Source organism: Ostrea edulis, chromosome 3 (assembly GCF_947568905.1).
Source record: "Ostrea edulis chromosome 3, xbOstEdul1.1, whole genome shotgun sequence".
NCBI classification, from domain to species: Eukaryota; Metazoa; Mollusca; class Bivalvia; order Ostreida; family Ostreidae; genus Ostrea; species Ostrea edulis.
Window position 1 is genome coordinate 37,585,160 of NC_079166.1, and position 20,208 is coordinate 37,605,367.

The window sequence follows — 20,208 nt, forward strand, 5'->3', positions numbered from 1 at the left end:
CTCTTAAGGAGGTACTCTGCATCGTCATAATGACTGACTTCCGTTTAAAACATGGATAAAAGTATAAATATCAGCCATATTTGTCTATTCATTAAAAAAAAAAAACCCATCGCCTAGCCGAGTAGCTCAGTGGGTTAGCATGTCGCGGATTCGAGTCCAGCAGGGGTTTTAATTTTCTCTCTTCATACTGCTTTCTTACTGCATTTTTTTTTTTTTTTTACTAAATTTCAAAATAGTCCTGTAATTATCCTCCACATCAAATTTCTCTAGTGTATCATACCTCCTTATGCCCAACTGATTAAGCTTTTTCTAATTCAAACGATATACAATTACATATACCTGGAGTTTTGAAATCTTAATAACATATTCAAGAAGTAGATATATCGTAACTCTTACACCTACTCGATCACTAGGATCAAGTACATATTTTATACAGCTGTTCACATACAAATGATGACGCATTGACAGCATCTACTACTCACTAAAACTGAGTCTTAATGATAATTTCTTGCCACATCTAGGCAAATCAGAGATATATTTTTAATCACATGAAATATGGCCCCGACCATTAAGCTAACATGACCTCGCTTGTTTAGCATCCTACTGGCATACAACGAAAAGGTGAGCAAGATTGTCAAATTTCCATGGGTCGGGAGACTGAACAATCATATATGTATATGGTACATAGGGGGAATTTTGAGTTCCGAGTTTCCTCTGCTGTTACGATTGCTTATGATTTGCGTGCGATTTATTATAAAGGTCATACCTCCTGAACCTTTTCCAAGGGCGATTTCAGCATCAATATATGTGGTGTATTGCACAAAGATAATTTGATATCAGTGTTGGGCTGCAGATTTATAAGCTCTGCAATAATATTTTAGCTGTTAATTAATTCACTTTCTTCAATAAAAAAATCCAATTCATTAATTTCTTTTTACATCATGTTTCACATTTTATTGTAGAACTGATTTACAAGTTAACAACACAACAATAAATCGTATATCTACCAAGGTCTCATTCTCACTAAACATTTGATGTCTAGCACTTTGATATATTCAATGGATCCAATATCAAAAGAGGATATGTGAAAACAGGAAACCGGTCACATGTATCAAATTTAAGTTAATTTTCGTCCATAATAACTTTGATATTTCTGATTATAAAATATCATGGTTTCTCCTTATTGACATGGAGCCTGGAGGGTTTGTACAACAGTGTCATTGTTACAATCCTCTTCTGTCATCTAAGACCCGGACCTAAATATTCACCTGCAGTCAGCATCTGGAACCAACAGCCAAAGTTATTCCCCCTGTCGTCAGAACCTGGATCTAAACCAACAGCTTCTGTCATTAATTCGCAGTCAGAGTCAAGATCTTACCCAACAGCCATTCATCCACAATCAACCAAAGTCAATCAATCACAGTCAGCTTTTAGATCTAAACCAACAACCAAAGGTTATTCACTGGCAAACACAACTGGATCAAAACCACGGTTAAAGTTCTTCACTGGCAGGATTTAAATCAACAACCAATGGGATCCATTCTGTTGCACATTTTTCACTCAGACAGAAAACTGGTTCTAAATTATCAGTTACAACTGTACAGCCATGACTGGGTACTAAGTGTTCTAGCTCACATAGGGAGATTGACAGCATACTCCATTGCGTGGATGTTGACCAACATTTTACTGATCTGTTTGATGAACTCCCTACAAAAAAACCAGACAGGGACTTAATGCATGTACAATGAAAAAGTCATCTAATACTGAGCAGGGACTTATTTCAGCGGGATTCAAATTGTAGCGGTGAAGGAAGAGCGCTTATCTATAGTTGCGCTAAAATATGAAAATTTCTATCTATCCACACTCATAGAGCAAAAATCATGAGAATACCAAATAATACATCAGCTCCCACTGCACCAAATTTTAAATCTCTTCAATGGGTAGTTACAAATCAATATTTTAAAAAAATTTAATCAATTCAATCAAACTATCTACAGTGTAGCATTTATTGGGGGATGTAGGTGCTAACTTTAGTCTACTTTAGCAAATTATATTAAAAATTGCGAAAGATTAAAAATTACCAAGTTTGAATCCTTTCACTTTCATTAAAACAGATATCGACTGAATTGTTAAATTCAAAATCACATAAATTGTTGACATATTGTCTACTAAATTCACCAAATTTACACCCCTCCCACCAACAAAAGCACTATACATTAAAAGTCCTAAACACTGAATATGAACTCGTACATGCATTTCTGGTGTTCATATTTTAGGGATTTTGGAGTGATTGTACGTGATCGAATTTTGGATGTATAATCATCAACACAGTTCAACATTGATCTTGGAATTACACGATAGTGACAAATGAATTTCAGCTGTGCTTTATTTTGAATGTGCTACAAAATAATTGCACGTCAGTAACACACTAGTTTGTCCTGTGCCCAGTACCTGGAGTCTCTCTTGTCATAGTCGTTTTTACTCTGTCCCTCCTGGTACACAGTCTTGGCTGCCGACACCAGGAACCTGCTCACATTCTCCAGCTGAGGCATTGTCTTGTCCTCGTCCAAATCGGTGAACCATTCTTTGGGGAATGTGGAGATGATCTGAAATATACATGACAAGGTGAACATTGAAATGATAAGCATGATCTTTGAGCGAATGATTTATTTACATATTATCCTGTTGTCCTTTGATTTTAAATAAACCCTTTGACTTCAAAAAACCACTGCTGCATTAAGAGGTTTATGTGCAATGACTCAATTGTACTTTGTACAGGCTATAAACATCACTGAAGTAAAACATGCATGTAGATAATGACACGCACTTCATTGTTGAAGAATAACCCTCATGGTCTCAAGGTCAAGTTGGAAAATAAAACCCTTAATTTTCAGGCTGTGTTTTTATTTCATACATCAAAAAGTGTTTGTGCCCTCATATAGCAGCAAAGTTGACAATGGCATAGGTTAAAGTTTTTCAAAAGTAAATCAACCCCCAAGGGCAAGAGGTAAAAAATGTTGGTAAACAAAGGAAAGCCTTGTCACAATGAATACACATGCGAAATATGAAAACCCTAGCACTAACCGTTGAAAAGTTATGGCTAAGGTTAAAGTTTTACAAAAGTAGAACAAACTACAAGATCATGGGGTCAAAACTTTGCTAACTAAAGAGAGGTCTTGTCACAAGGACAACACATACATGTGAAATATAAAAGCTTTATCAACATCCATTCAAAAGATGGTCACCGTTAAAGTTTTTGCAGACAGTCATACCAAAATCTAAAATGCCCAATAATATTCAATTACATAGACATAGAATCTTACTTACAGATTGACACTTCTGGCTGTTATGTTATCTATTCTCCCCCCCCCCCGTTTCATGCAGTAGTATTTTTGTAGGAATTCACGGACAGATTGAGACTTCTGGCTGTTAATTAATGTTATCTATTCTTCCCCCTGTTTCATACTGTTGTATTTTGTAGGAATTCACTGACAGATTGACACTTCTGGCTGTTATGTTATCTATTCTTCCCCCCTGTTTCATGCTGTTGTATTTTTGTAGGAATCAGGGATCGAAATTAACTTTTTTCACTACTAGAAATTTTAGCTAGTGGATTATTTTCCAACTAGCAAAATTGAGCTTTTACTAGCATTTTTCAATCGATTGCTGTTTTACAGGAATTTAAGAAAACAAACATGTATCTATATCAAAATATAGGGAAAATCTTTTAAAATCTTCTTTAAAGTGCAATAATAAAAATAATATTGAGAATTCTTTCATTTAAAATTTAATGAATTATCAGACACCATACATTATCATTGGTGCATGATGAGGGTCAGAGTACATATGTGCGGCGAACTCGGTGTCCAGAGATCTACCACCTATTTACAACATCATGTGGTTTGAAAACTGTTTGCGGCAATTCAAACTATATGTTCAAAACTTTTGGAAATTTCATCTAAAAAATTCTAGTTGAAAAAAAACCCCGCAAACTCTTAAGTGTTTGACTATACACTACAGAAGGACACTGCATGAAGCGTGACACTAACACTTTCGTGTGTTGTTTCATGTAAACATGGACGAGATCAACATGCTTACTATTTAAATCAGACGTCTTTGAGACGCCCAAAGTGTGCATGAAGTAGGCCATCTTCTACATCACTGACTGAAATGACCTTGGCCGTAGTTATTTATTTGATCCACATTTACTTTTTCAATACTTGTATATTTGTTCTGTAAAGCGTTTCTATGCACAAGACAAAAATGTTGTAAACTTCAAAGTACAGCCAATAAACCAAGGAAATCTGGAAAAAAGATCGGGTTTTTTTTTTCACTCGCAAAAAGATGCGATCAATTGTGATTTTTCAAACGCAATTTCAATTTTTAACTCGCATTTAGCGAGTATTTCCCCTCAATTTCCATCCCTGGGAATTCACTGACAGATTGACACTTCTGGCTGTTATGTTATCTATTCTTCCCCCCTGTTTCATATTTTTGTAGGATTTCACTTACAGATTGACACTTCTGGATGGTCTCTTTGTTCACACCTGAATTACAGAGTCCCAGAATGATATATCTGTTGAGCAGTCCATCCAATGATAAACTACGCAGCATCTGATTGGACAGAATACCATGCCAACTCAGGATGTTCCCTAGCAACTACAAATCAAAACAGTTGTTAAAATGTACCAGATGACAAGTCTTATTCAAGAACACATATACATGTACATGTACAGTAAATTGAACAAATTGAATTGTCTGTTACCTTTATGCAGACCCACAGTTGTCTGTGAAAAAACACTGAAGCATTGGTAGATCTGTTATCTATCACCCTGTAAAGAATATACCAGGTGTATATACATGTATATATATATAAATCTATAAAATTCTAAACACTTTACAAAACCTTGAAAAAAAATCGGACCTGTTATACTGTGACAGATTGAAAATAGCAGGTGCACATGTAGGTGTAGCTTTAAAACAAATCACTAAATAATTATGGAGATCTTCTCAGGACAAAAATATAGATTACAATAACATTCTAGAACAAGTCTATTCTTATGACTTAATTTGCAGCACTTGAATAAAACAACCAGCATTTCCTGCACATTACTGGTGCCTGTACTGTAGAGTGGAGTGCAGTCCATGCGGTTTGAAGATTTTTAAAACATAAAATTTGTAATGAATTTATTTTGTTGAATTACATCTTCATTTACAACACAAAGATACTGTAATTGTTGTTCTTGTAACTTATGCTTATAACACAAAGATACTGTAATTGTTGTTCTTGTAACTTACACTTACAACACAAAGATACTATAATTGCTGTTCTTGTAACTTACGCTTTTGGATACAGAGGCATAAACACATCATCTTCTAATGTTGTTCTTATTCTTTTCACAATGGCATTTAACAAATACTGAAACAAAAATCAAAAAAAAATTTGAACACTACATAAAATAATTTTTCTTTGAGCACAGTTAACAGCAACATACTGTAATTCACAGTTATGAACACGTTAAAATTATGAAATATCAAGACGTGATTGTGAAACATTACGAACAAAGCAAGGCGGCATGCATGTTCCATTGTGGAAAATTTGACCTTGATCTAAGTGAATGACCTTGACTTTTATCAGTCACATAGCTGTGATTTAACCTTTCAATTTGCCAAATGGTCTCTATCTTGAATAGTTAAAATGATATGGGGTCTTAATTTTTAAATTGTTACACAATTTCAAATTGTAAAGTTAACTTTCACTAATAATTACTGGAAACATTCACACAAGACCCATAAAACATAACAATTTTTTTTCAAACTACAAAAAACTTAACACGGTCAAATTTATTTCAATACTGATTTAATACCTCTCGAGACACCACCAACAACAACCCCTCCCCCCTTGAATTGATACCTGTGTGGCTTTGTTGTTAGCTTGGATACAGGGATAGTCTCGACTAAGTTTGGAGATGACGTTCACCAACCTGGAGGTTTGCGTTGTCGACAATGGGTCCCAGATCGATTCCGCTGTGACTAAAATCAATATACAATTCCCACTTTATTGAAATTACAATAATATGCTATCCAAATCTGACGTTGAAGAATATTTCTCTACAACTCTGAATGGGGGAAAAGTAGTCTCTATTAGAATCGATATTTTAAAAATCTTTTTTGATACGCAAAATCTTGTGTAATATCAATCTCATGCATCCCCCATACCAGTTAATTTAGGTAATAGAACTTTTTCCACAATGGATGGAAGTAGTCCAATATCATCATCGCCTTTAAACACTGTGTCCTGAAGTCTGAATCCATAAAATACTAAGGTATCAAACCATTTCATGTCCTCAAAGTCTGCACAGTTAGCCTGTAACACAAAACACAACACTCATATAGTCTCTTTGACAATTTTCTTATACTGAATCCTTTGTACAACAAATTGATAAGCTCCATTATAACCTGACCTCTAGTATTTCCAGTTTACGAGACTGAGAATTGATAAGTTCCATTATAACCTGACCTCTAGTATTTCCAGTTTACGAGACTGAGAATTGATAAGTTCCATTATAACCTGATCTCTAGTATTTCCAGTTTACGAGACTGTGAATTGATAAGTTCCATTATAACCTGACCTCTAGTATTTCCAGTTTACGAGACTGAGAATTGATAAGTTCCATTATAACCTGACCTCTAGTATTTCCAGTTTTTGAGACTGAGAATTGATAAGTTCCATTATAACCTGATCTCTAGTATTTCCAGTTTTTGAGACTGAGAATTGATAAGTTCCATTATAACCTGATCTCTAGTATTTCCAGTTTACGAGACTGAGAATTGATAAGTTCCATTATAACCTGACCTCTAGTATTTCCAGTTTACGAGACTGAGAATTGATAAGTTCCATTATAACCTGATCTCTAGTATTTCCAGTTTACGAGACTGAGAATTGATAAGTTCCATTATAACCTGACCTCTAGTATTTCCAGTTTACGAGACTGAGAATTGATAAGTTTCATTGTAACCTGACCTCTAGTGGGTTCCAGTTTATGAGACTGAGCCGTATGTATGGATTAAGAAGTTTCGGGAGACACAGCCCGATGTAGGCGTCCTGGTACGTCTCTCTGTACGTCTGTTTCCAGTCCTCAAACTTTTCTCGGACACTCTCCACTTCGCTGAAATCCTCCACGACGTCCTCAAACACCTGTTCCTGGGCTCCCAAAACCGATTCTACAGAAATACAAGGGTGTTGGATTATACTAAACACTCTACAGAATCATTCACAAGTAGATGTAATATTCAATACTTCACAGGCATACAAAATTGAAATTGAAAAATTGACATTTTTAGTATGATACAATATCATATTCACATAATCAGAAGTATAGAAATAGCTATATCACATGGATTATCATACTCTAATCTTGTCACGCAGATGTTCAAATTCTGAAGCACTAAAGTGACAAGTACAGAATGCACTTCTAGTGGGTGGAGCACCCGCTGTCATTTCATCGTTGTGGGGTACTGTCACAGTGTACAACAGGATTATCATTCAAAGATATCCCCAGTATATGGGTATCACTCAAAAAGGTGCTCATCTCACATAGTTAATCAGATAATGGGCTAAATCATATCTACATAGAGAACATTAAATGTCATCGGCCAGCACAGGGAATTGTGGGTAAATGTGCCACCTTTTTCCAGGTTATATTTTGCTATTTCTGAATGATTTTCTTCGTCGTCGGATGACAACCCGTCATGGTGTCCCACTATGTCTTTCATCTCCCTTGCTCGCCTTCGTCGAGACCTGCAAACAGAAAATGAACCAATTTACACTTCCATTTCACTTGCTCTTTGGCATTTCCGACGTATTTTGGGATCTTTAACTTTATTTGACCCGGTGTTTAGGATTACCTTCGAGCTTCCCTTTCTGCGGCCCTCCTCTGTCTCTCTTGAAATTCAGGAGACTCCCTATTCACACTGACATTACCTGAAAGGACCCAAAAGTTCTGAAACATCACACTCTAACCCTATATCAGTACTAATGCTTGTAAATACACTCACTCAAGAGGGTAGGGTGTTTCTTTCTCATCTTTCAATACATATACCAAAAACTAAAGGGCATTGTACCTACCTTTTCCTATTTCTAATGAAAACGTTTAAGAAAAGGACAAAATCAAACTACTTTAATTTTGAGAAATGTGGTACATTTAATACACAATACCTTGGTTTTATATCATATCAATAAACAACTTTTGATAGAGCGTTTGTGTAATTGATTAAATACTGTATGTGGGGAAAGAATGAAGAAATTTCAAAATTGAAAGCCATATGCTACTTTAAAATTCCACATTACTTATCACTGCCAATGAATAAGAAATACAAATGTATATGTGTATTTCTTCAATTCGGTTCAAAGATACCGACTTGTCATGTACTCCTGACACTGGTCGCGGACGTCCTGCTGTCGACGAGACAGAAATTTCCGCGCCTGGTTCTTCCACAGGTTAAGCATTCTCTGCTCCAGGTTATTGATTTCTGGTACCTGTGGACAAATGTGGGATAGCAAGTTAGCATCTGAAGAGCATAGGGTCTCTCATTCTCATCTACATTTAAGGTAGCTCATTACATCAAGACTTATACTTTATATGACAACACGTTACATGATGGCGATTTAAATGTTTCCTAAAATTGATTTGTTTGTCTTTCATCGTAGCTCAGTGGATAAAGTGTTGGGTTAGTGACCTGCAGATCCAATTTCAAATCTGCCAGTCTTTTGTTCAAATTGAAATAAATGTTTAGAAATGTTTAGAAATTTTTATCAAAAACTGCATATTTTCTGCCTTTTGACACATGCACTTATTACACATAATATCTTTCATAATGAAATCTATTCAAGCTGATTTGATTGATTGCGGTTTTACGCCGTTTTGGCTATATTTCAGCCATTTTGTGTAAAGTTGGTTAATTAACTGAAATACATGTATGTTTGGTTGTGTTTGAGTTTCCCTACTCTTTCAAAAATCAGGAAAACGGTCTTCCGCATGCCAAGGGGGTTGTGATCCTTGACACTGTGCTGATTTGAAAAACTCTTTCAAAGTGTAGTGAAATTCATGTTTTATGTTCAAAATCAAATATAAGAAACATATTATACATGTACTTCCGAAAAACTGTAAACTTTTGAAATTTAAGAATCATTTAACATCAAACTGTGCATATTTCACTGTTCAATACACTGACTAAAACAAGGTACTGTCAGAGTCTAAATGCTTTGAGCAGTAGAGAAATATATTCACAGTTTCAACATCAATATCACATACAATACATGTATATCTCAAGTTTACATGTATGCTACAAAATCAAACAAAGCTTCTGATCAGTTTACATTAAATAGAGCATCAAATGTACAGTACATGTGTCCTGAAATCATTTGCTAATAAAAATAAGAATGTAGTATAAACATTTTTCCTTTGATTGATATAAAAATATTTTCAAATTGTTTGCCTGAGCCATTAGGTGACACACAAATACATTTCCCAACCCCGCATGGCCCCTACTCTGTCTGCTCTGTGTAAATTTCAATTTTTAAAAAAATAAAAATAACATTTTCAGCTAAAAATTAGTTTTTGGTGTTCCATATGTTTGGATACAAAATACATGTATATCATGATATATAGTATATGTACAGTATGTACAGTGTTTCTTCACAGCTTTTGTTTAAATAAGCACTATTCTTCCCACTTGGTTTTCATTTTACTATTATAAACTCACGAAGAGCCCCTAAAATTTTAGACGATGGTTAGAGACAGCAATTTATCTACAAAACATTTATTTGTAAATGATTCCGAAAATGGTCACTATCTTTCCAGCAAGAGTTTTACTCCAAATCACAATGCAATATTTCTTCCTTGATTAAATAAACAGGAAAGGATTTTATCTCCCCCTCCCCTCCACAAAGTTAATCAAAGGTATATAGTACTATCTAAGTAATCTATAAGTATGTTTCATGTTCCCACCCCATGAGTATCACACAAAATTTCCTCCCAAACAATGGAAACACCCACCTTCTCACTGAGACAATCAACCAAGTCTCTCACATACCCCCTCATTTCTTGGAAGAAGCGGTAACGCCCTTCCAAGCCTGCTACTTTCTCCTGACAGGTTTCAATGCTTTTCTCAGTGTCACTAATATCACTGACTAATGAGTCTCTCTCTTGAGTATGGCTACGGTGAACTTCGTCCATAGAATTTAACCTGAAAAAGAGAGGCATTTCTATTAAACACAAGCAACATTTACCACACGGTAATAATTCAGATAAACTAGCAATTACCACAAACTGACATGTCAGAAAGGGCCCTGCAATAAATCTGAAAATTGAAATGAGTCTTTCTCTGCCTTATCCAAGTATTGTGCATAAAATTTATGAAAGTATTGCAAAGGAAACTTAAGTTATTGCGTGCCATTGACAGTGTTGACGGACGGACAGACAGAGTGATTACTATAGGAATCTGGGTTATATTCTATGAAAATCATTTGAAGTAATCTCAGTTATCATGTGCTCTTATCAATAATAAAGAATTTCAAGTCCCATAACTCTGTATAGACAGTGCCAATAAATCTGAAAACCAATTACAGTAAAACTCGGATATAGCGAATTTCTCGGGACCCTCTATAAAAATTCGCTATAAGCGTAATTCGCTATACGTTTAAAGCGAATTCATAATTCAAATATAATGAATTCATTACAAAACTGATTTGTTCTATATGTATATCAGTTCTATAAGAAAGCAGCAATCGATATACTTGCGTTTGTATTGTCTTTAAGAGAAATGAAGCCTATATATTTTCGAGAAGAAATATTTTTATACAAGATGTATACACATTGATTTATATATGCTAATTTATCTTGATGGATTATTAAGTCATGCAAAAACATGTCGAGAGAGAAATGTCAACACAATTTTGCGCAATACATGTACAGTCTATTGCAATTGTCATTTACTTGTTGATGTATACAAATAAAGGAGTGTACGATAAAATAAATATAATCAAACTTCAAATTCAATTAACGAGAATAGTAAACAAGAGGTACATACCCCCCCGTTTACCCCAATCTCCCAAAGGGTGTTGGTAATAGGTATAAACTACCTCTTTTCTGAGTGTAAAAAACAAATGGCATGACAAACCGAACCATATTGCTACTTCGATGTCCAGTGTGCGTGACCTTAGACCTTTTGACCCCAAAATCGATAGGGAACATCTTCATCCCATGGGTAGTCCATATGCATGATATGGTGACTGTAGGTGGAAAGGATAACGCTTTAGATCCCGGAAACCATATTGCTACTTCGATGTCCAGTGTGCTTGACCTTTTGACCCCAAAATCGATAGGGAACATCTTCATCCCATGGGTAGTCCATATGTATGATATGGTGACTGTAGGTGGAAAGGATAACGCTTTAGAGCCCGGAAACCATATTACTACTTCGATGTCCAGTGCGCGTGACCTTTTGACCCCAAAATCGATAGGGAACATCTTCATCCCATGGGTAGTCCATATGTATGATATGGTGACTGTAGGTGGAAAGGATAATGCTTTAGAGCCCGGAAACCATATTGCTACTTCGATGTCCAGTGCGCGTGACCTTTGAACTTTTGACCCCAAAATTGATAGGGAACATCTTCATCCCATGGGTAGTCCATATGTATGATATGGTGACTGTAGGTGGAAAGGATAACGCTTTAGAGCCCGGAAACCATATTGCTATTTCGAAGTCCAGTGCATGTGACCTTTGACCTTAAAATTGATAGGGAACATCTTCATTCCATGGGTAGTCCATATGTATGATATGGTGACTGTAGGTGGAAAGGATAACGCTTTAGAGCCCAGAAACCATATTGCTACTTCGATCTCCAGTGTGCGTGACCTTTGACCTTTTGACCCCAAAATCGATAGGGAACATCTTCATCCCATGGGTAGTCCATATGTATGATATGGTGATGGTAGGTGGAAAGGATAATGCTTTAGAGCCCGGAAACCATTGCATCTACAGACGGACGGACAGGCGAACAACCCGATTCCAGTATACCCCCCCCAACTTGTTGCGGGGGGGGGGGGGGGGTTATAACAATACCGACAATATATTTCCTAAACGTATGTGTAAGTATTGTTTTGCATTAACAACCTTTTTTGAAAAATTACAAACAGAAATTTTGTAATAAGTGTGAATCCTTTATGTCAATGGAAAATGATTGTTTTAAAAAATCACCAAGAGTTTAAAATGAAAAAAATAAATTCGTTATAAAAGGTGATTTTTACGTTCATTTTTAATTCAAGGGGAATAGGAATTTACTTCGTTATATCCGTAAATTCGCTATATCCGTGTTCGTTATAGACGCAGATTTTTATATTATAGAATATATAAAGAATTTGCCAGGGAAATCTATTTGACTTCGCTATAGCCCTAATTTCACTATATCCGTGTTCGCTATATTCGAGTTTTACTGTATTATGAATAGCATTCATGAAAATCTTCCCATGGAAACTCAAGTTATTGCATGTCATTGAAAGTGCTGACAGACAGACATACAGGTGATCAGAAAAGCTCATTTGAGGTTTCAGTTCCGGTAAGCTAAAAAGTCCGAAAAAGTATCACCCCCCTCTCAAATTCTAATTATTTAAACCATATGCAAAAACACCAACATTGACACTAAACCAATAGAAAATGTATGTTTCAATGTCTTGGTTTAGATTACTACCAAGTCTTACTGAAATCGGACAATAATTATTGGATGAACAGCAGCTTAAATTTGGCTAAATCAAAATTTAGCAATTCTATGTATGATACTAATTCAGTGATTGGGAAGGCCAAAATGGCCTATGGGAGTATGGCCCCATGGTTCAAGTTTTCAATGGACCATTTTCAGATTTAATGGGCCATCAACATATTTTGAATGACCATTTTCAATAAATAGCAAATGTGCAGTGGAACATTATTGTTTTTATTGAAACTCTGAACCATGACCACGATCTTTTCCACCGCTCTTGAAAATGTTTCTACTTTGTTTCAATGTCCCTTTCTCAATGGTATCATTGCTTTTCTCGGCATTGGTATTTGAAGATGGTTTCTCATTGTTTTTTTTAATTATTTGTTGTTTTTTCTTCACTTTCTGTCGATTCTATATCTGTCCTTGAACTTCCGAAGCTTAAGCATGAGAAGACGTGATGTAAGAGGAAATAGTTTATTGGTTATCTATTTTGATTTGTATTGCTGCAACCAATGAGATTCGATGTATCAGAATACATAGGAATTAAAAATGAAAGTACAAAAAATAAGTAAGTCGTACTCAATTCATTCTAGAGAAAAGAAAACGTAAGTTACAATCGATAATGAATGCGCACTTTGGCGCATGGATTAGGTAATTTAATGCGCCAATTTTCACCTGAGTGGGACTATGGCGCGGGGCCTTCCCAATCACTGCTAATTAATGCAATAATTAATTAGTGCTCTTGCTTCACCATCAAAACCAATGATATATGAATCTTGCTAAAAGAGTACATATACAAGATTTTATCTGGAACATTATCTGCAGTTTGAATTTCTTTGATCACAAACCGATGACCACATAGAGCACATTATCCTGGTTAGAACTGCCTGTGGCTGATTCTGATGTTGTCAACTCTAGGACCCTCTGTACTATAAAATGGAAAATCAAGGCCAAAGTCCAGTAGTTATAGTCACAACAAACCTGTCTTGGAGCCGCCTTCTGATAATCTCCATACTTATAACTTTGCAGTCTCCAGACTGAGTCAGACTCTGGAATGGTGTAAAGGTTTTCTTTTCCATGACCACCTCTTGGTATCCATTGTAGTGGTCATTGTAGTGGTCATTATGTGAAGGTCCTGTTGAAGCTACTCCATCTGTCTGCTGCTGAAGTCAACAATTTTTGGTCAGAGATATGTACAGCTGCATTGCCATGAGTCCACAATTTTAGCCAGAGTCACGTAAAGATACATTACCATGAAAGCATCAACTTATTTGTCAGTAATCTGATGTCTTCATTATGAAACACTTCAGCTACTTTTTTATATCCTCTAAGCTACTACAGTGTATGTATTTGGAAGTATTTGTAAAATTGGGTCAACACACTATTGATTTAAACCATTAAGTCAGAATTCTGCCAATCATTACTCTGCTGCTAAAAGATCCAAGAATTAATATTTTGGAAAACATATTTTGTGAATTTCATTAATAAAAAATTTACCCTTAATTTTAAAGAAGCAATCACTAATCTCTTAAATTTGATATTGCACCCTTACCTCTGAACCTAGGCTGACACCTTTCTTAATCTGCTGTTCCTCCCATTCTCTCTCCTGGTCGCTGTCTTCGTTGTCTGATCCTGTTAAATTTAAATCAACATCAATGGATATAATTCAAGGAAATTGTTATCCAATTAAAAATATATATATATATATCAGAATTTCTGCAATTGCAACTTCTTTAAAATACTTTCACTGTGATTTCTTCAAAATAACTGAATCTATGTTAATAACATGTGACCCTATGGGACTAATATCTCTACTCATTCAACCTGTAATATTTAAACTACTACAGGTTTGTATGTACAACATTCATAAAATTTCCCTTGACCATAACCTTGATGGTTACAATGTACATGGACCTTGACCGAAGATCAGGACAAAAAAGTGAAAAGCAACTCTTATGTCAATTATGTGTAAAGTGTTTTAGGTACAAAAATATGGTCAAGAATTTTTTTAGCCTTTTTTTTGGTGGCCTTAACCTTGTCCATATGACCTTGGTCTAAGATTATAACACACACATGCCAAAACTAACCCACAAGCACCTTTTGTGTAAACTATGATCGTCTAAGGCCTACATGTATCTGTTCTAAAGACATAGTTTTGACTATTTAATATTTAGTACTTCTTCCCAGTGACCGTGACCAGATAACGTGACCTTGGGCAAACAAAATGTGTTTGTGAAACACTGATGGCCCCTTTGGCAGCAAAGTAATTCTGATAGTCAGAGAAAGATCTTGTCACAAGGAATACACAGGTGAAATATGAAAGCCCTAGCACTAACCATTCAAAAGTTATGACTAAGGTTAAAGTTTTTTCAAAGTAGGTCAAACTCCAAGGTCAAAGTCACAAGGACAACAATTTTGCTCCTTTAAGAAAGGTCTTGTCACAAGGAATACACATGTGAAATATGAAGCCCTTATCACCATCCATTCAAAAGTATGACCGTTTTTGCAGACAGACCAAAAATTGTATGTCCCTGAATCTCCGATTATGGGGACATAAAAATAGGACAAACATCCCTGTCATGAGCAACTGTCATTTCATGAATAAACCCATGTGTCTATGTTGCAAAAACAGGCACAAAATTTCAAACTCTCAGTAACCCATTAACTTTTGCAACAGACCTTGGCTCTGGATTATGGATAGCCAAGAACATACATATACACCATTCTTGTACCAAATATGTGAAATAGCATCTTGTGTTGCTTTCTTACAAAGTTATTGCCTTGACACAAATTATTTTTTAATTTTTGCCTTGTGACTTTGTCCAAATAACTTCGGGTTGAATCAACGACACAATATCAAGTAGGGATATCAAACTGAACAAAATTTTTTGATAGCTTTAGTCGAAGAATCTTCAATTATTTAAACTTTTTAAACCACTGTTACGGTGATGTTCCTTTGTGCAATGTCTATACGTATATTGTTCAGTATAACTTACTCACGTATTTATGTGACCTTTACCAACAATCAGATAGTCATACGCATAATACAAACTACGTCAAGGCATATTGAATTTGACTTTAACGTTATGTTTTAAAATGAAATAAATTTGTCATGTAAAGGCATTGTATGGGATAAACACGTTAGACACCCTGAGTGAATATACGTGTAACAGCATGATCAGGATCACCTAGGTGTAAATTCCCACAGAATAATGCTCAGTTACCTGTGGAGGTCGTGTTAGGTAAACCCCAATGTAAACATCCATTACGACCATTAATTAAGACAACATGCATGACACTATTTATTTCAAATTAAATGCTAAATTATGCCATTCTAAAAACCCTCACATATACACAATTATGGAGAACATAACTGTTAACTCTGCTTTTGATACACTTTATACAGTCATAGTTTTCATTTCCAAAAAAAAAAACCTAAACAACAAAAAAACAATTCCACTGTGTCTGCAGATAGACAGTTGCGTACGTTGGATACGAGTAATATAATGATGGAAGGGAACTGAGATACATGTAATTTTCTTTAGTTGAGTGAATTCAGAGTAAGGACAATGAGTACATTAGAGGATCAAAAGCGTGGGTGTATTAAATTGTGGATGTATTAAGTCTTGGGTGTATTAAAGCGTGGGTGTACTAAAGCATGGGTGTATTTCAAAGAATGTAACTCTCACTTCAAATTGATAAATTATCAGTATGCACAATTTTTTTTACTGACTAAGACATCCTTAATATCAAGTCATAGTGTCAAGTTTGAGCATTTAGTGTAGCTTTGTTATAAAGTTAAGGCTCTGACAAGACTCAGACATGATCGTTACTGCGAAGTAACCTTCATCTTATCAATAAGACCTTGAATCTGGGTCAAAAACATTTAGGTCAAAAGCAACATTTGTAAGATAGGATCATCTATTATTCAACATTAACATTTCAAAACATAAATAATTACCATGCTCTGCTGCCAAGAAGTCATTCTGAATTTTGATACGTTCTCTCGCCTGTGTGTTCACCGAGAAGTCTATCCTCTCATCATCTTCATCATCAGATTTATCATTGTCATCATCCCTGATTACAGATAAAAACACTCATTACTTTGAAAATGTAACTTATGATATATGTAAGATTCTTCCAAGAAAAGGAGTGCTAGCTTTGCTTTACACTAACCTGACCAGCCGAGATTTACTGTTTTCCACCCGATCTGTGTCATCCAGTGGTATGAAGTCCCCAATATCTCTTGCTTGCTGTCGTTTTTTTCTGATCATGTGGATCATGGTAGCATCTGGGATCTCTCCCTCTGTAAAACAATCTCACGTAATTTCAAATGTTTTCCACTACACTCCATATAAAATGTATTTATTGTTACGCAAGTCTTACTTTTCATCATCTTCTTCAGTGGAATGCCACCCTCAGTCTCCTCCTCACTCTCATTTTCCTCAGCATCCTCACCATTCAGGGACTGAAACTCAGCTCGTAATCTCTGTCAATAAAACAGATACTTTATCCTTAAAATACTGATTGGATGGAGCTCATGAATCTACACATTAAACGCTTTTGGCCTATGAACTCTCACGTGTGAAATTTGACACTTCAATTCATGACAGCTAAGTTGATCCAATACAGTTTCAGTGATACAAGATTCATCTTACATTTACTCATGGCTGAATAATCAATAAAAATGTTTTACCCTGATTTCTTCATCCCTTTCTTCACGTGGTTCCTCTCGGCGAACTGGGGATGCCTTGCGAGGGGGCGTTTCCTCTTTTTTCTGATGCTTTTCCTCCTCCTCTCGGGCTAATTTAGATTGCATCTTTAGTTGTCTAGCTATTCGTTTGCTATGACTTGACTTCTTCACCTTAAAGACCTCACCTATAATAAAATGACATGAAAGTTAGTAAAAAAAAGAAAAAAAGAGTGATTTTTCTAACACTTTTGGCAATGGGACGGAGTCCTTAGAAGTTGGGAACATTAGCTACATTTACATAAAATTGGGAAATTTTATACACCTGAAAAGTGGTTCCATACGACCATTTGCTAAATGTTTTTTTTTCTACAGTTATAAACAATGGCAATCTAGTAGGTGACAATGCATACTAGATAAAATGGACTAGACAGTTTAAAAGAAATGGTTGTTCACATTATCTTAGAATAGAGCAGTACAAACTAAAAGTATCGATACTCCGCAATTCTACTGGTATTTTGAATTTTCAATATATAAATTGATATGAAGATTACCCCCTCCCTAGAGATACATTATGTAGTGAAATACAGAACAATGATATGTGACACATATTGCCAATAGCACTCATCTTCATTCAGAATGCACAACTTATAAATCAATGTAATTCCACAGCAGTTTGAAATTTTATCAATAAAGTCAATAAAATTCACTTGATTGACCAAGCCATGAGCTATGCGTTAGCATAGCGAACAGGAATGAAACGCCATTTTGGAGAAATCTCGAGTTTCGCTTTGAACCGCCGCGCAATGAATATAACTCGTAAGTATTTATCACTAACAACATTTGCCTACTTAAATTTGCCTCCTAACCCCTCTCTAATGCTGTCAGTATCCACTTTATTCGGTTCCGTGTAAACATTGACTTTACCGAGGACTCATTGTAATACGTCACATTCACTCCGGGCCTGACATTTTTGTAATCCAATGATTTCCCGCACATGCAACTTTCTACACAATTATCGCCCTTTGTTTTTAAACTCTGAACATAGTTTCTGGCCTCAAAATATAATATATTGATATGACTGAGGACTTTATATGTTGTGATTTATTTCATTTGATTCAAAAAATATGTGGAAGGATTAATAGCATTTTATTTTATTTTTTTTAACATTAAATTATAAGGAATACTAAAATGTCAGGCCCGGAGTGAATGTGATGTATTACAATGGGTCCTCGGTAAAGTCAATGTTTACACGGAACCGAATAAAGTAGGGCTGTGCGGTGCACCGAAAATTTCGGTGCACCGCGATTCATACCATTCGATTCGATGCACCGATTACAAATTCCGGATTTCGGTTTGGTTTAGATTTTACTTACACCAAAACAACAAATATGGCGTCCGAGTGATGTTGAAAACATGTGGTTTTTTATGCAACGCAGATTTAAATCACTACTGTGTTAAGAGTTAGCATTTTCACCACTCAGATACCAACAGAATATGGTCCGTAAGATCATTGCAGTTTATCTTTACATGACATATAGCATTTCTGTCAGTGGTGGATTGAAATCAACATCGTAGGTAATGACACAGATTTGACAGTTAACATGAGAGAAGTAAATCAATAAAGGAGATATTTTCAAAGACTCTCAATTGATAGAATTGTTGAATTTTTGCATATCAATGAAAACAATATCATATACATTTTAGATTCACTATAGATTTGTTTAATAATCCAAAACTTATGCAGCACATTAATATAACAAATTTTGATAGACTGTCAGTGTTTTCTTTTTTCTATCAGTTATAAAATGCCATTATGAATAGATATGATGTTTACAAATGACAACATATAGTTATATAACTTGAATTAAATCAAATCAAATATGCTACTCATTAAAATTGTTAATTTTTGTGGTGTCATTAGATAAATTGGACCTAACATGAACCGAATCGAAAATAACCGAACCGTGCTGTTCTGAATCGAAACCGAACCGAATCGAGCTAACCCTGAATCGTCCCAGCCCTAGAATAAAGTGGATACTGACAGCATTAGAGAGGGGTTAGGAGGCAAATTTAAGTAGGCAAATGTTGTTAGTGATAAATACTTACGAGTTATATTCATTGCGCGGCGGTTCAAAGCGAAACTCGAGATTTCTCCAAAACGGCGTTTCATTCCTGTTCGCTATGCTAACGCATAGCTCATGGCTTGGTCAATCAAGTGAATTTTATTGACTTTATTGATAAAATTTCAAACTTCTGTGGTAATTCACAAAATAAATTTAAAGAAAAAATAAATCACCAGAAGCAACTGACACGTTACATGGTTAACAATTATTTTGGTGAGCCGAGTCCACATAACTCTTTTTTTAGTGTGACTGTACCTTCTTCTTGATCTTCGTTGAAGCTGAGAACGCTGCTAGTACGATGCATTCCCATTTCCTGTGATTCTTTGTCTTTTTTCTTTTTCTTCTGCTTCTTTTCATCGCTGAAAATTTGAGGTTTGTTATCATTCTGATCATTGTCAACATCGATCACCTCCTGCTTTTCATCCTCCGATTCACTGTCAACAGTTATTTTCTTGCGAAAATTTCTTCGAGGTTTTCTGAATGAGGTCGACATGTTTTTCCTCTCAAACGAAGTCGATGTAAATCGAACGAATAATAGAAATCGGATAAAAGTTGCCGACCCCCTGGAAAGACATTTAATAAATGTAACCTTTTTAAGAATTATTTTAGAAAAAAGAAAATTCTTTTCT

General features: G+C 35.4%; 1 protein-coding gene across 2 annotated transcripts; it reads right to left on the bottom strand.

Annotated features, from left to right (window-relative positions):
• Positions 1-927: 927 nt before the first annotated feature.
• LOC125674740 (PAX3- and PAX7-binding protein 1-like) lies at positions 928-20,111 on the bottom strand. 2 transcript variants are annotated; one of them, XM_056160627.1, is made up of 19 exons: positions 19,835-20,111; positions 17,460-17,641; positions 17,150-17,252; positions 16,940-17,069; positions 16,725-16,840; positions 14,316-14,395; positions 13,745-13,923; positions 10,059-10,248; positions 8,422-8,539; positions 7,909-7,984; positions 7,689-7,801; positions 7,025-7,224; positions 6,220-6,367; positions 5,915-6,033; positions 5,343-5,419; positions 4,766-4,832; positions 4,513-4,659; positions 2,452-2,606; positions 928-1,707 (listed from the first exon to the last, which is right to left on the bottom strand). In XM_056160627.1, exons 1-19 carry the CDS (start codon positions 20,070-20,072, stop codon positions 1,632-1,634), a joined length of 2,514 nt encoding a protein of 837 aa, XP_056016602.1. In that variant the 5' UTR covers positions 20,073-20,111; the 3' UTR covers positions 928-1,631. The 2 variants fall into 2 exon arrangements, with proteins under 2 accessions (XP_056016602.1, XP_056016601.1); XM_056160626.1 differs by having other exon boundaries at positions 13,745-13,926.
• Between the last annotated feature and the right edge of the window lie 97 nt (positions 20,112-20,208).

Excerpts from the sequence above, each read along its gene's own strand:
- LOC125674740 (XM_056160626.1), bottom strand. The coding sequence starts at position 20,072 with ATGTCGACCTCATTCAGAAAACCTCGAAGAAATTTTCGCAAGAAAATA. Across the intron at positions 8,540-10,058 it reads TTGATTGTCTCAGTGAGAAG|GTACCAGAAATCAATAACCT; the intron begins GTGGGTGTTTCC and ends ATTTGTCCACAG. Across the intron at positions 5,420-5,914 it reads CTAACAACAAAGCCACACAG|TATTTGTTAAATGCCATTGT; the intron begins GTATCAATTCAA and ends TTTTTGTTTCAG.